At 53.3% G+C, this 11,181-nt stretch overlaps 4 protein-coding genes across 4 annotated transcripts; 1 reads left to right on the top strand and 3 right to left on the bottom strand.

Annotated features, from left to right (window-relative positions):
• BO86DRAFT_27703 (putative protein kinase (Lkh1)) lies at nt 1-2,618 on the top strand. Its single transcript, XM_025667276.1, has 5 exons — nt 1-963; nt 1,020-1,497; nt 1,544-2,006; nt 2,053-2,140; nt 2,193-2,618. The coding sequence occupies exons 1-5, from the start codon at nt 127-129 to the stop codon at nt 2,391-2,393; spliced, it is 2,067 nt and encodes a 688-aa protein (XP_025522094.1). The 5' UTR covers nt 1-126; the 3' UTR covers nt 2,394-2,618.
• A 493-nt stretch (nt 2,619-3,111) lies between these two features.
• BO86DRAFT_393634 (GNAT family N-acetyltransferase) lies at nt 3,112-4,333 on the bottom strand. The gene is made up of 2 exons (XM_025673059.1): nt 3,902-4,333; nt 3,112-3,818 (listed from the first exon to the last, which is right to left on the bottom strand). The coding sequence occupies exons 1-2, from the start codon at nt 4,012-4,014 to the stop codon at nt 3,245-3,247; spliced, it is 687 nt and encodes a 228-aa protein (XP_025522093.1). The 5' UTR covers nt 4,015-4,333; the 3' UTR covers nt 3,112-3,244.
• A 2,471-nt stretch (nt 4,334-6,804) lies between these two features.
• Nucleotides 6,805-7,736, bottom strand: BO86DRAFT_404897 (uncharacterized protein; the record flags this gene model as incomplete). Its single annotated transcript, XM_025674050.1, has 2 exons — nt 6,805-7,379; nt 7,445-7,736. The coding sequence occupies 2 exons, from the start codon at nt 7,734-7,736 to the stop codon at nt 6,805-6,807; spliced, it is 867 nt and encodes a 288-aa protein (XP_025522092.1).
• A 994-nt stretch (nt 7,737-8,730) lies between these two features.
• BO86DRAFT_384047 (PHD finger domain protein) lies at nt 8,731-10,888 on the bottom strand (the record flags this gene model as incomplete). Its single annotated transcript, XM_025670862.1, has 2 exons — nt 8,731-8,749; nt 8,787-10,888. The coding sequence occupies 2 exons, from the start codon at nt 10,886-10,888 to the stop codon at nt 8,731-8,733; spliced, it is 2,121 nt and encodes a 706-aa protein (XP_025522091.1).
• Nucleotides 10,889-11,181: the final 293 nt, after the last annotated feature.

Here is an 11,181-nt window from a genome sequence, read left to right as displayed (position 1 = left end):
TCTCCCTCTCCCTTCCCCAGAATCCCCATCAACTTCGTTGACTCTTCTCGTCTACACTCTCATTCTCTCGCCGACCATCCGCCGCTCAGTTGGACCGGCTGGGTCTCGCGTCCCCTCTTCTGCATCATGTCTACCCCTTCAACGGCTACCGCGACACACCCTTCGCACCATCAGCAACACTACGCATACCCCCATCATCAACCTTACCAGCCAACCCCATCCTACCCGACCACGTCCGCTGCAGGCACCGCTCGCCTCGTCACCTCCGCCTATCCCTATACTGTCAACCCCCCGACTACCTCTCTCCCTTTTGTCCAATCTCCTAAGACACTACCACCGGCTCCCACGCCCTCTATCCCTTCCACAACAACCACCGCTATGCCGCCTGCGCAGAACCCGATGAACGCTCTATCAGCCGCTCAAAATGGTCGGAGGAGGAAACCCAACTGGGGCGAATTCTATAAGAACGGCATACCCAAGGAAGTCATCGTGATCGATGACACGCCGCCTCCAGAGCAGTCCCAGGCCGCTTCGCGCAATCCGGCGACGGCTTATATCAACGCACCCAATGGGGCGGCGCCCCAACCGGCCACCAAGAAGCGGCGCACCGGCCCCGACACGACTTACGATCTTGCAACCTACGATCGACCCTCGTTCTCGATCAACCCCCAACAGTATGGCGAAGAGTCCTCAGCTGAGTCTCTCTCCACCGACCGAACAACATCTCTACATACTACCGCGCCCACCTCCCTGTCTCAGGGTAGCACGGGGGCTAGCAACGGGTTATATTACGAAGACGCCAACACAGGCCAAAAACGCAAGCGAGTGACCACCCGGAAGTCTGCTCGTGATGAGCAGAAAAAGAAGGAGTTGGAGGCCGCTGGTGATGCGTTCCTGAGTTACGTTCCGCCTCCGAAGCCCATCATCAAGGCGAAGGATGTGCCGGTGCCAGTGATTCGCGATGTGAGTATTGTGACTAAAATCCCCTCCCAAAATAGTGGCGCTAATGGTATGTGCAGTATGGAAATAGGGGCGAGAAGTATGATGATGATGACGGTCACTACATTGTGACACCAAATGTTCCCTTGACCGATCGATGTAAGTCATTGATGTCTACGGAAGGAAGCAAGCCCGAACTAACGCCTGCAGACTCGATCGTAAAACTACTGGGACAAGGTACATTCGGGAAGGTGGTCGAGGCGTACGACAAGACCCGCAAGACCCGCTGTGCGGTTAAAATCATCCGCTCCATTCAGAAATATCGGGATGCCTCGCGGATCGAGCTGCGAGTCCTGTCCACCTTGGCTTCGAATGATAAAGCCAATCGAAACAAGTGCATTCACCTCCGGGATTGCTTCGATTTCCGCAACCACATCTGCATTGTGACAGATCTGCTGGGACAGAGTGTCTTTGACTTCCTCAAGGGAAATGCCTTCGTGCCGTTTCCCAGCAGTCAGATTCAAAACTTCGCCCGGCAACTGTTCACCAGTGTTGCTTGTGAGTTTCCTTGGCTGTTGATTCTCTGCAGATGCTGACTGTGCAGTTCTCCATGACCTCAACCTCATCCACACTGATCTAAAACCTGAGAACATCCTACTTGTTAGCAGCGCATACCAGACCTTCACATATAACCGTACCATCCCCTCATCCTCCTGCGCGATTTCACGGAGCGCCCGGCAGAGGCGTGTCTTGCTAGATAGCGAGATCCGGTTGATTGACTTCGGATCGGCCACCTTCGATGATGAGTACCACTCGTCGGTGGTCTCTACTCGGCACTACCGGGCTCCCGAGATTATCTTGAACCTGGGCTGGAGTTTTCCCTGCGATATCTGGAGTATCGGATGTATCCTCGTGGAGTTCTTTACGGGAGATGCTCTGTTCCAAACGCATGATAATCTCGAGCATCTGGCCATGATGGAGGCCGTCATCGGGGAGCGAATCGACACGCGGCTTGTCCGGCAAGTGATGCAGGGAGGTCGGAGTGGAAGCCAAAATCAGGCTGCGAAGTATGTTCGTCGTCTTCGTTCTCTTAGATCATACTAATCTGGAAAGGTACTTCTCCCGCCTACGCCTTGAATATCCTAATGACCAGACAACACGGGCTTCACGAAAGTACGTCCGGGCGATGAAACAGCTCATTGTAAGTCATAGTACATCGCCAGCCTCCGGTAGCCACCACTGACGAGTCCCAGGAGTTTATCCCAAGCAATACCAAGTTCCATCGACTGTTCCTGGATTTGTTGCAAAAGATCTTTGTGTATGATCCGAAGAACCGGATCACTGCCAAGGAAGCCTTGAAGCACCCCTGGTTCAAAGAGTCGTTGGTGGATGACGGTACAGAGGCTCTCCGCATCGGGGAACAATTACAACGTACCGGCCAACGTCGCCAGTGAGGAGTTTGGCTTCCTGTGCAAAGGAACATTGCATGACGAACTCCATGGCATAAGGGCCGGTGCCTGCGGTCTCCGAGCTCCTATGTCGGGTATAGCTGCCTTTACGATAGATGGACTGTTACTTTATTTTGGATAATACTTACCAGGGCTGTACGGGATGCCCGCTTGACGATGACTGGGTATATGCAATAGGGAGGGGATTCACGGAGTCTGGTGTTTCTGTTTGTGTCACAAAGCTCCATTCTATCGGAGGGTGAATTATTCCCTGGTCGGTTGCAGGCCTCGATGGAGGAAAAGATTCTTTGTGGCCGCAACGAAAGGATCCGATGTGGTTGATTCTGTCTCTATCGGCTTGCTTTTAGCCATCTTATCTCTTATCTATTACTGATATATTCGATACGCCTGCATTGTGTTCTGGGCGTGGGTTGAGTTCTCCTTGGCGGCTTGTTTATGGTAGTATCTATGATACGCGCGATACTGGTTCCTGCCTACGCTTACCTCTGCATTACTGTCATTACTTCATACCATACCATACTACGATGTATATACCCCGAGTTGTCACTGATACAACTGACTGAGATGCATGATGCTTACGCAATGGTTTAGAACCAGATCCGAGGACGCAGGCGATAGAACGCTGACTGCTCGACTCAACAAATAGACAGCTAGTTGTCTTGCTGCTACGAACCACAAAATTATGCATGACCAGCAGCTTTTTCCAGACTCACGATTTCTATATACACCTCTCTATCCCACTCTACCGTCCAAACACAGTCCCAAACCCCAGCAAAATAGAAAGAGACACATAGCAGGGGGGAAGATACCCCCAAGGAACTTCAGGGTATATAATATCACTTATACTTCACAAAAACAACACACCGCGTCCCATCCCCCTCGACAAACTCCTCGACGGGGCCCGCGAACCCCGTCTTCACCAGCACCCGCTGACTGGCCGCATTGTCGTGATTCGTGATCGCCCACAGCCCCTCCTCGACATGCTCCGTGGCCTCCGCGCCAAACGCCTCCGTCATCTGGGCCTGCAGTTCCCCGAAGAACTTCTGGCTGAGGTGCTGCACCGCCTCCGTCGCGTACCCCCGGCCCCACACGTCCGGGTGGAAGATATACCCCAGTTCCCAGCGGTCTTTGCTTGGGGAATGCTGCTGCTGCTGCTGCTGCTGCTGCTGCTGCGAGGACGAAGATGTTAATCCAGGATCGTCCCGCTGGGTCGGGGCGGGCTCCATCCGCACGCCCATGTTGCCGATGACCGGGCCTGCTGCTGGAGTTTCCTCGGGTGAGGTAGTGGAAGCTGGTAACAATTCCCGAACAACGTAGCACGTCCGAGGCGGGTGGTTGTTCTCCCCCGAGATGAACTTCGTCAGCCAGGTGCGGGTTTCTTCGAGGTTCTGGTCGGGGAGTTTGCGCAAGCTGGGTTTTCGGTCATATTAGTACCGTAAACGTAGTTTTCGGGGGTCGTGCATCAGGACGATCAGGGAGTGCTAAATACTTACCTCCATTGCATGACCTCGGGCTTGTTGCGGATCTGATGCATGGCGTCCAGGTCGTCGGGCGTCATGGCCTCGAAGAGGAGGCGCGGGCTGGTGAAGGTTGGCGGGGGGTACATCTTTTGGTGCTATTCCTGTGTCTGGGCCTGGGGTTTTTGCAATATAGAGATAGATATCGGAGGGGAAGGTGTCTAGTACATGAAGAGAATTGAGTGGTGTCTTTGTGGAATTTGAGTTGGGAATCCAGGGTCCAGTCAATGTATTTATGGTTTTGAGGTGGGTTTTCTTGTTCTTAATCTCGTGTTGGCGCACGGGTGCGTGAGTCATATTGTCTGGATTCATTAATTCTGCTTGATTTTGCCCCATTGGGGCTTGCTTTTTGAGGCAATTGGTGTAAGACATTCTCTTAGTGTGTCGGTGATAAGAGGTATGTCTCACTTTGGTGGTTGGAGTGAAGGGTTGCTGCTTGTGCTGTCGATGGGTGTTGTGGCTTCGAGGTATGGCGGGTGCCTGTTCTGTTGTACATACAGATTATTCGTCGAATCAGTACTAGGTCTCTGTGCTAGATATTCAGCAGCTTATCAAGGCTACTGAAGATTCTAATTGCTGTATAGGAATATCTGATCTGGATGTGGGTGTGTAAGTCGCAGATTCAAAATGATTCACCATGTGTCCTGTACTGTAGCTTGTCACTGGATGGAATGGAGAATACCACCTTAACTCAATAGCAGCGCCTAAATTACCACTGTCTTGTTGTGTTGATAACTCTATACCTGGAGAACATGATCTCTTCCCAATACCATTCACAGCCATCATCGTGACCTTCAGCAGGCTTCGGCTTGAATTGTCTCTTCTTTCTCCTCTCCTTCTATCTTCCTTCCTACCTTCCTCTCTCCATCTCCCATTGGCCAGAATCCAAGTCCGTCTTGTACATCTTCATCTTCATCTTCAACCTCAACTTCAACCAGGGTCAAAGGCATCCTTTGGCATCCTTTACAGCTTGAGCTACACCCAGTCCAACCTCGATTTATGGCTTGCCATCTCTACACCTCATACATGCCGCCCCTGAACACAGACTCTACTTCTCCGACGCAGAACGTCTCCCATCTCTCGCGGCGGGCCAGCCTACATAATGCACCCGCCCGATTCGTATCTCAATCAGATCAGCCATCCTTTCTCCAAGAATGATCCACAAGAAACCGTGAACAAATCTTATCCTACATCTGATGACCATAAGTCTCCAAGCACCACTGCATAATCCGCAGCGCCACCAAAGTGTACAAGAAATCGCAGCAATTGCACGGGCATCAATCAACGCGCCGGTGTTCACAGGACGTGGTCGACGGACTGAAACGGCTATGCCGCTTGGACAGAACTTTCAGAGTGGAAGAAGTTGAAGCTGAAGCGCTGGATCCCCAGCCCGCAACGCGCGGGGAGAGATGCCCTGTCGAGCATGAGATTGTCTTGACATTCCCGACGGGGTAGGAGTGCAGTGGGGCATTCTCCACGAGAGCTGCAGAGTTACGACGGGGCGATATACTTATCGACTTCACTCTGAGTATGCACAGCGAGTGGCCGAGTCGACTGCTATATTCAGATTCGCGGGCTTTGAGTCGCCAACCGCCTTGGAGCAGCACGGCAGACGTTCTTTGATGATGCTCAAGAGGCTAGGACATTCTGCTGCTGCTTTTGGAAATGGCGTTGTGTCTTCCAAACTGTGACCTTTGTCGCGTGCAATTCAGTAGACGAGAATGAAAAGCCGTTCAAAATGGATGACATGGTCATGCAACTGTCTACGGAGGACCGTAAAGCGGAGATCCTTGCATGACTTCTTCCAAGTTCTTGCCGGAAGCTCATGGAGTCTAGTGATTCGGGGCCACAGGACCCTTCATCTGAAAGCGACGACTCGGAGGGTCTATAGTCCGTCCCAAAGCAAAGGAAGCGTGAGGCTGACGAGCACGAAAGAGATTCCAAGGATGTGAACCAATCCGACAGGGCCTACCGCAAGAGAGACCCAGGTGCCAGCGTGTGCAACCAGACTTGAAACACCGTACGTATCGGTGAGCTTTCAGTAGTCGCCACGGCTGATCGTAGCTGGATTTCGACGCTGTGTTGGGGGACGCTGCCGATTATGAATGGGTCGAATTGCCTCTCCAAGGATCACGACTGTTTGGACGAGATACGACGCCTACAGAGATCGTTGCCCGGTGGGCAGGAATAAATCCAACAAGCACTGAGAGTTGCTCTTTCTCCGTAGCTCGTGTTCTAGTAAATGAAGGCTAAACCATTGGAAATGTCCTCCCCGCCCACTCTGACTGCCACTATCCGCACTTTCTCCTTAGATGGGAACTGTCGTCAGACATTACTGTCTTCAGGCCGCGTGCGCTTGATGCATTCACTCTCCGCCAGCTGAAGCATGGCATCCACGTTTTTGCAGACTCGTTGCCGGTACGTGCTGCCCGCGTTAATCGCGGCGACCCTTGCCTTGCTGGTAGCCCAACCGTACACTACGTCTGGAACAACACCATAACCCTTCTAACATCCAAGAAGTACTACACCATGTGTGGATCAGCGATGGCACAGGCCCAAAAGCGGCTGTCTAGTACAGCCACTACTAGATCCAACTGGACCAAACAACGCCGGTATTGCAACGTCACTAGAGTTCCGACTTGGGCTATATCAGACCAGCCAGCGATGGTATACGATTCAACAAGCAAATGGAGGCAGAATACAATCCTTGCCGAAGGATATTCGAGAGACCGTCCTTACAACTTCAGAGCCGACCGGAGCCCATCCACCCTCCCCTCCTTCACCCCAACGAATCAGTAAACAAAACCCCTTCATGCGTATTCATCCTACGCTCACCAAACCAAGAGAACCCACCAAGCCCCGCCATATGCACAGCAAGGCTAATGTGACCGCCGATCAAACCGCACATGCTGACTCTCCCACCCCAGCATCCCCAACTCCTCCAACCGCGCCAGAAACTCCCCCCACCAATCCACCGGATGCGTCTCGTGAATCGCCTTGTAGCGCCTCTCCCCGGCCCACCCATTCCACCGCAGAAAGTAGACCAGGCACTGCGCGCCGCGATGGCCCCGGAAATCCACAGCAGCAGCACCGGCACCAGTGGTGTCAACCAGCCACCCACACGTCCAGTCAACCAACTGGTGCAGCGGAAGCGGCTCGATCTCCTCGTACGGCTGCCCGGGGAACCAGCCGCGCAGACTGAACGGACCATTCCGGTGCGAGATTTCGTTTCGTTGTGACTCGGACAGGTTGCCGGGGAAGTCGACCATCAGGAGCTCGAAGTGGTCGACGGGGCCCCGTTTGTCAGGGTGGAAGGCGTACGTGTTCGTGGACGAGAAATCGACCAAGGAGAGGTGCACGGATCTACCCTGTGTCAATCGTCCGAGGAGATTCATCAACGAGGTGTAGTCGTCGGAGTCAAGAAATTTGGCTCGGGTGGAAGCGTGGCTCCATTCTGGGGATTTCTCATCAGTATCTCCCCCAAAAGAAGGACAGTGGACGGGGCAGGATCGAACGAACCGATCATGAGATATTCGGTGTTCGGGGCTTCGAGGGGGCGGGAACGCCGGAGTCGGAGGTTGACGGAGCTATAGCCCTGTAGCTGGTCGAAGAATTCGTTGATGGCATCGGTTTGCTTGGCATGGTCCCATATGAGAGCCGGGGTGATGGTGATCCAGTCGAGGAGACCGGGGTAGCCAGTTCGAGGGGGTTCGCTGAGACGCAGCGGCGGAGACGTGGTTGACTGGCGAGTTGACGACTCCTGGAGGAAGGTGGGAAGATTGCGGCGCATGGAGCGAGTGACCGGGGGCATTGTCAAGGTTGGAGGTGATGGACAGGAATAGGGGTCAAGATGCAATGGATCAACAAGGTCGACACTGTTCCGTTACCTTAGTCTACTATAGTCAAAAACCAAGACTCATCAATGCTAGAAGATATAAGATACCCTCTGGAAATACTTAGATATTGCATGATATAACTAAAATCATAGATTTCTTTTCAAATTTGTATATCTCTCTTAAATTTATGAACTAGTGATTGTAATTTAGGGCAAGTATATAGCTTCAAAACCTAGTAGTCTTTGTCAGATAACTTAAGTCTAGATATGTCCAATTTACGCTGGAACTAGTATATGAACAAGAAAACAAAACTAGAACAGTTGCCTTTCAAAGTAGTGATCTGCTGTTAACTCTACTGTGCTCTTCCTCCTGCGAGCGACGAGTGCATTGTCCAAACGACTGTGCAGGATAAATGTTTCATCATCATGAGTGTGTTTCTTGGTTGATTAGCGTTGGCTACATACAAAATACAAGGTATCACGTGGCCCTTTGCCGGACGATTAGGAACATAGTAAGGAAGTAACCCTCATCACTGCGGTGATGTAAACACAGAGCCGCCCGGAAGGAGATGGTATGTTTCAGAAAAGGAAAAGGGGTATGTCTAAATCCAGGACAAAAATGACAAAGGAGACCCAGAATAGTGGGGACTCTCTGCTCCTTGAGTAGAGAGGAGTATTGGGTATGAGTTATGGTAGCGTGAGGTAAAGGGTATTGAAGGTAGGTTGATGTCGAGGAGTGAAGAAAGCAAGTCGTACCAGCGTGTTCGAGTCCATGGCATTTCAACGGAACCGGTAGGACTTATGGGCTAAGGGTGAGGGGGGACCATGGCCGACTCTGCCAACAGGAACTCGAACACGGTTATTCTTCCGAGTTGGAGTCTGTGCAACACAGAAGACGCAGACATAAACAGAGGGGAGATTGGCCCGCTCAAGACCAACACACTTGGTATGCAACCAGTGACTGCATGATTCACTGTCCCGGAGTCAGGCTAGGAAAGGACTGCTATGGTGTTCAGGACTACTTACCATTGGATCATCAGGTGACCACCGTTGTCCATGGAATTGCAAACACACCTGGTTCCCCTGCTTGGATTACTGAACCGGTCCGTGATCGGGGTTGCAATGTCAGGGTCCGTCATCGTTGTAGGAGACGTGTTCATAGTCCGCGTAGCGAGATCCAGTTCGGCTCCAAATCGCGGCGGTGACGACCGAAGGTGGGCCAGAGAACGATTGGCACGACCTATCCGCGAGCTGTAGCTGACAGTGTGAGGCCGAAGCGGACGGCCACGCTCTTGCAACACCTTCCGCAGGGCGTGCTGAGCATCGCCACTGTCCTCATCCACATCATCGAAGGGCTCTCCCAGAGATCCGGCACTCAGATAAGACAGATCTGAGTGAAGCATGCCGGTCTGTCTTTTCGGGGTCCGTTTCCAGTCATCCAGAGTAGGTTTGTACTGAGGTCGGCGGGAAAGTCCGCGAGAAGATCCATTCCAAGGGGACATCCGTCCCGACTGGGACGATGCTGCCGTCGAGGTGTAGGAGCCCTTTGAGTGAGGCCGTGAACCCGAGTCACTACGGCCCGTCACTGACCTTCCAGCGTCTGAGAATGCGAATGAGGGGTTGCGACTAGGGATGATGGGGTATTCAGAGTAATCGACGGAGTCGTACTCGCTCTCTGTTGTGGAGCCCTCCAAGTCCATGGCGGTGATGGGATCTGTCAATCCAGTCGCTGCCTCTTGCACGGGCTGCATTTCGGTCTTGGCTCGACCGTCGCGTCCGATCCGGAGAACCACTGACTGAGAACGTGTAGGTATACTGGCCGCAGACGTTGAGCGGGGCATCGACTGCCGCATCGACTTAACGGGTGATAGGCGGCCCTTCGATGGGCTTTTGCGAATGCCATTCGCCAAAGACATCGTGCTCCCAGCACCTGGGCGAGAAGACGTGATAGCCGTGTGAGTGACACTACGGGTCAGCGTCGGCCGGGTCTGTCGAGGAGTGTAGTCATCGTCCTCTTCGTGATCGAACGCGGCGAGCGGGTGGTGTACACTCTGTGCCCGGCGGAGTTCTTCCCGCTTCGACTCCTCGGTCTGATGATGGTAGGGCTGTCGGGTAGGCCGACCGAAGAGTCTCTTCTCGGGAGTCGGCTGGGGTCCCCCAAAACGACGTGCCGGAGAGCTGAGAAACATGGCTGGATCCTCAGCCTTTGTGATCGGTAGACGAGGAGAAGTAGAGAATGGGGCAGGGAACAGTGCGGCGTCGGTTGTAGTGGTTGACGACAAGTTATAGCCGTTGGTATTGAACTCTGGAAGTTCCATACCACCCTCGATGGTGGGCAACTGAGGGATATGGGCATCCTGCAGGGGTGGAGGGTTGAGCTGGAAGGGGCCGCTGGTTTGCGGAGCGAATAGATCGACACCGCTTGTCGAAAGACCCATTCCTACCCCATGATTTCCCAAGTCATGATCCCAGAAAAGTCTCTGCTGCGGGAATAGAGGGGATGCGGAGGGATTCATCGATCCCAGTTGAAACGGATCTGGGGAGGAGGTGAAATTGAACAACTGAGGCGAGGCACCCATTATCCTGCTAGGAGTCTCCAGATGACCGCCCACCGCACTGGAAGCGGAGGTCCGTCGCCCAGTGCCTTTGCCCTCGCCATACTCGGTCATCTTCTTTCGAGAAGCGCTGCTCGGCGGGGGTGTTTGTATGGTGGCGGCAGACTTGGCCGAGTCTACCGTCCGCGGACCGTCCTCCCCGATAAACCCATTGGCTTTGGACGGCCGGCGTCGTTTGGCTGTATCTGTGTCCTGTTCCGCCGCTTTGGCGCTCCTCAAATTGGGGTCTGCATCTAACGGTCGGTCGGGCCCAGTGTCTGGCAATCGGAGAGGGTTGATCGAAGGGGTGCTTATACCGAACTTCTGGGGTGTCCGGAGGAATTCCGGACTGGAGGCATAGGGATCGGAGGTGTCCCAAGTGACTCGGGGATCGAAGAAGCTGGACTCGAGTTTGGGGGTCTGGAAGGCCGAATCACCGAAGATTGTGGTCGTCGGAGGAGTCCTCGTTGGGGTCTGAGGTTCACCGTTTGGATAGCTGAAGCTGAACGTAAAGGACGGCTCCGTCAGTATCATTGTGCACATGAGCGGCTACTTCGGGGGGGAATTGCGGAAGTTCGACTGAAAGCTCCGCGGAACCAGCCTAGGGCCAGCCAGAGAGGACAAATTGTATATATGGGCCAACTATATACACATAGAAAGCTGGGGGGTGCGGAATTAAAGCACACAAGCACGCAAGCACAAGTATAGCATAAGTGGCTTTTGAGTGAGGTGGAGTGGAATAAAGAAGACAAAGCAACCCCGCTTGTGCCAGCCCGTGGTGCCGTATGTGTAGGGGAGAAAGAGAGAGACTAGAGAACTGAATGAAC

This window comes from Aspergillus japonicus (genome assembly GCF_003184785.1).
Source record: "Aspergillus japonicus CBS 114.51 unplaced genomic scaffold BO86scaffold_113, whole genome shotgun sequence".
NCBI classification, from domain to species: Eukaryota; Fungi; Ascomycota; class Eurotiomycetes; order Eurotiales; family Aspergillaceae; genus Aspergillus; species Aspergillus japonicus.
This window is presented reverse-complemented; position numbering and strand designations above follow the sequence as displayed.

Coding starts and splice junctions, on each gene's coding strand:
- BO86DRAFT_27703 (XM_025667276.1), top strand. CDS start 127: ATGTCTACCCCTTCAACGGCTACCGCGACACACCCTTCGCACCATCAG. Junction 1,498..1,543: donor ACTGTTCACCAGTGTTGCTT/GTGAGTTTCCTT, acceptor CTGACTGTGCAG/TTCTCCATGACCTCAACCTC. Junction 2,141..2,192: donor GGGCGATGAAACAGCTCATT/GTAAGTCATAGT, acceptor GACGAGTCCCAG/GAGTTTATCCCAAGCAATAC.
- BO86DRAFT_393634 (XM_025673059.1), bottom strand. CDS start 4,014: ATGTACCCCCCGCCAACCTTCACCAGCCCGCGCCTCCTCTTCGAGGCC. Junction 3,819..3,901: donor CCCGAGGTCATGCAATGGAG/GTAAGTATTTAG, acceptor CCGAAAACCCAG/CTTGCGCAAACTCCCCGACC.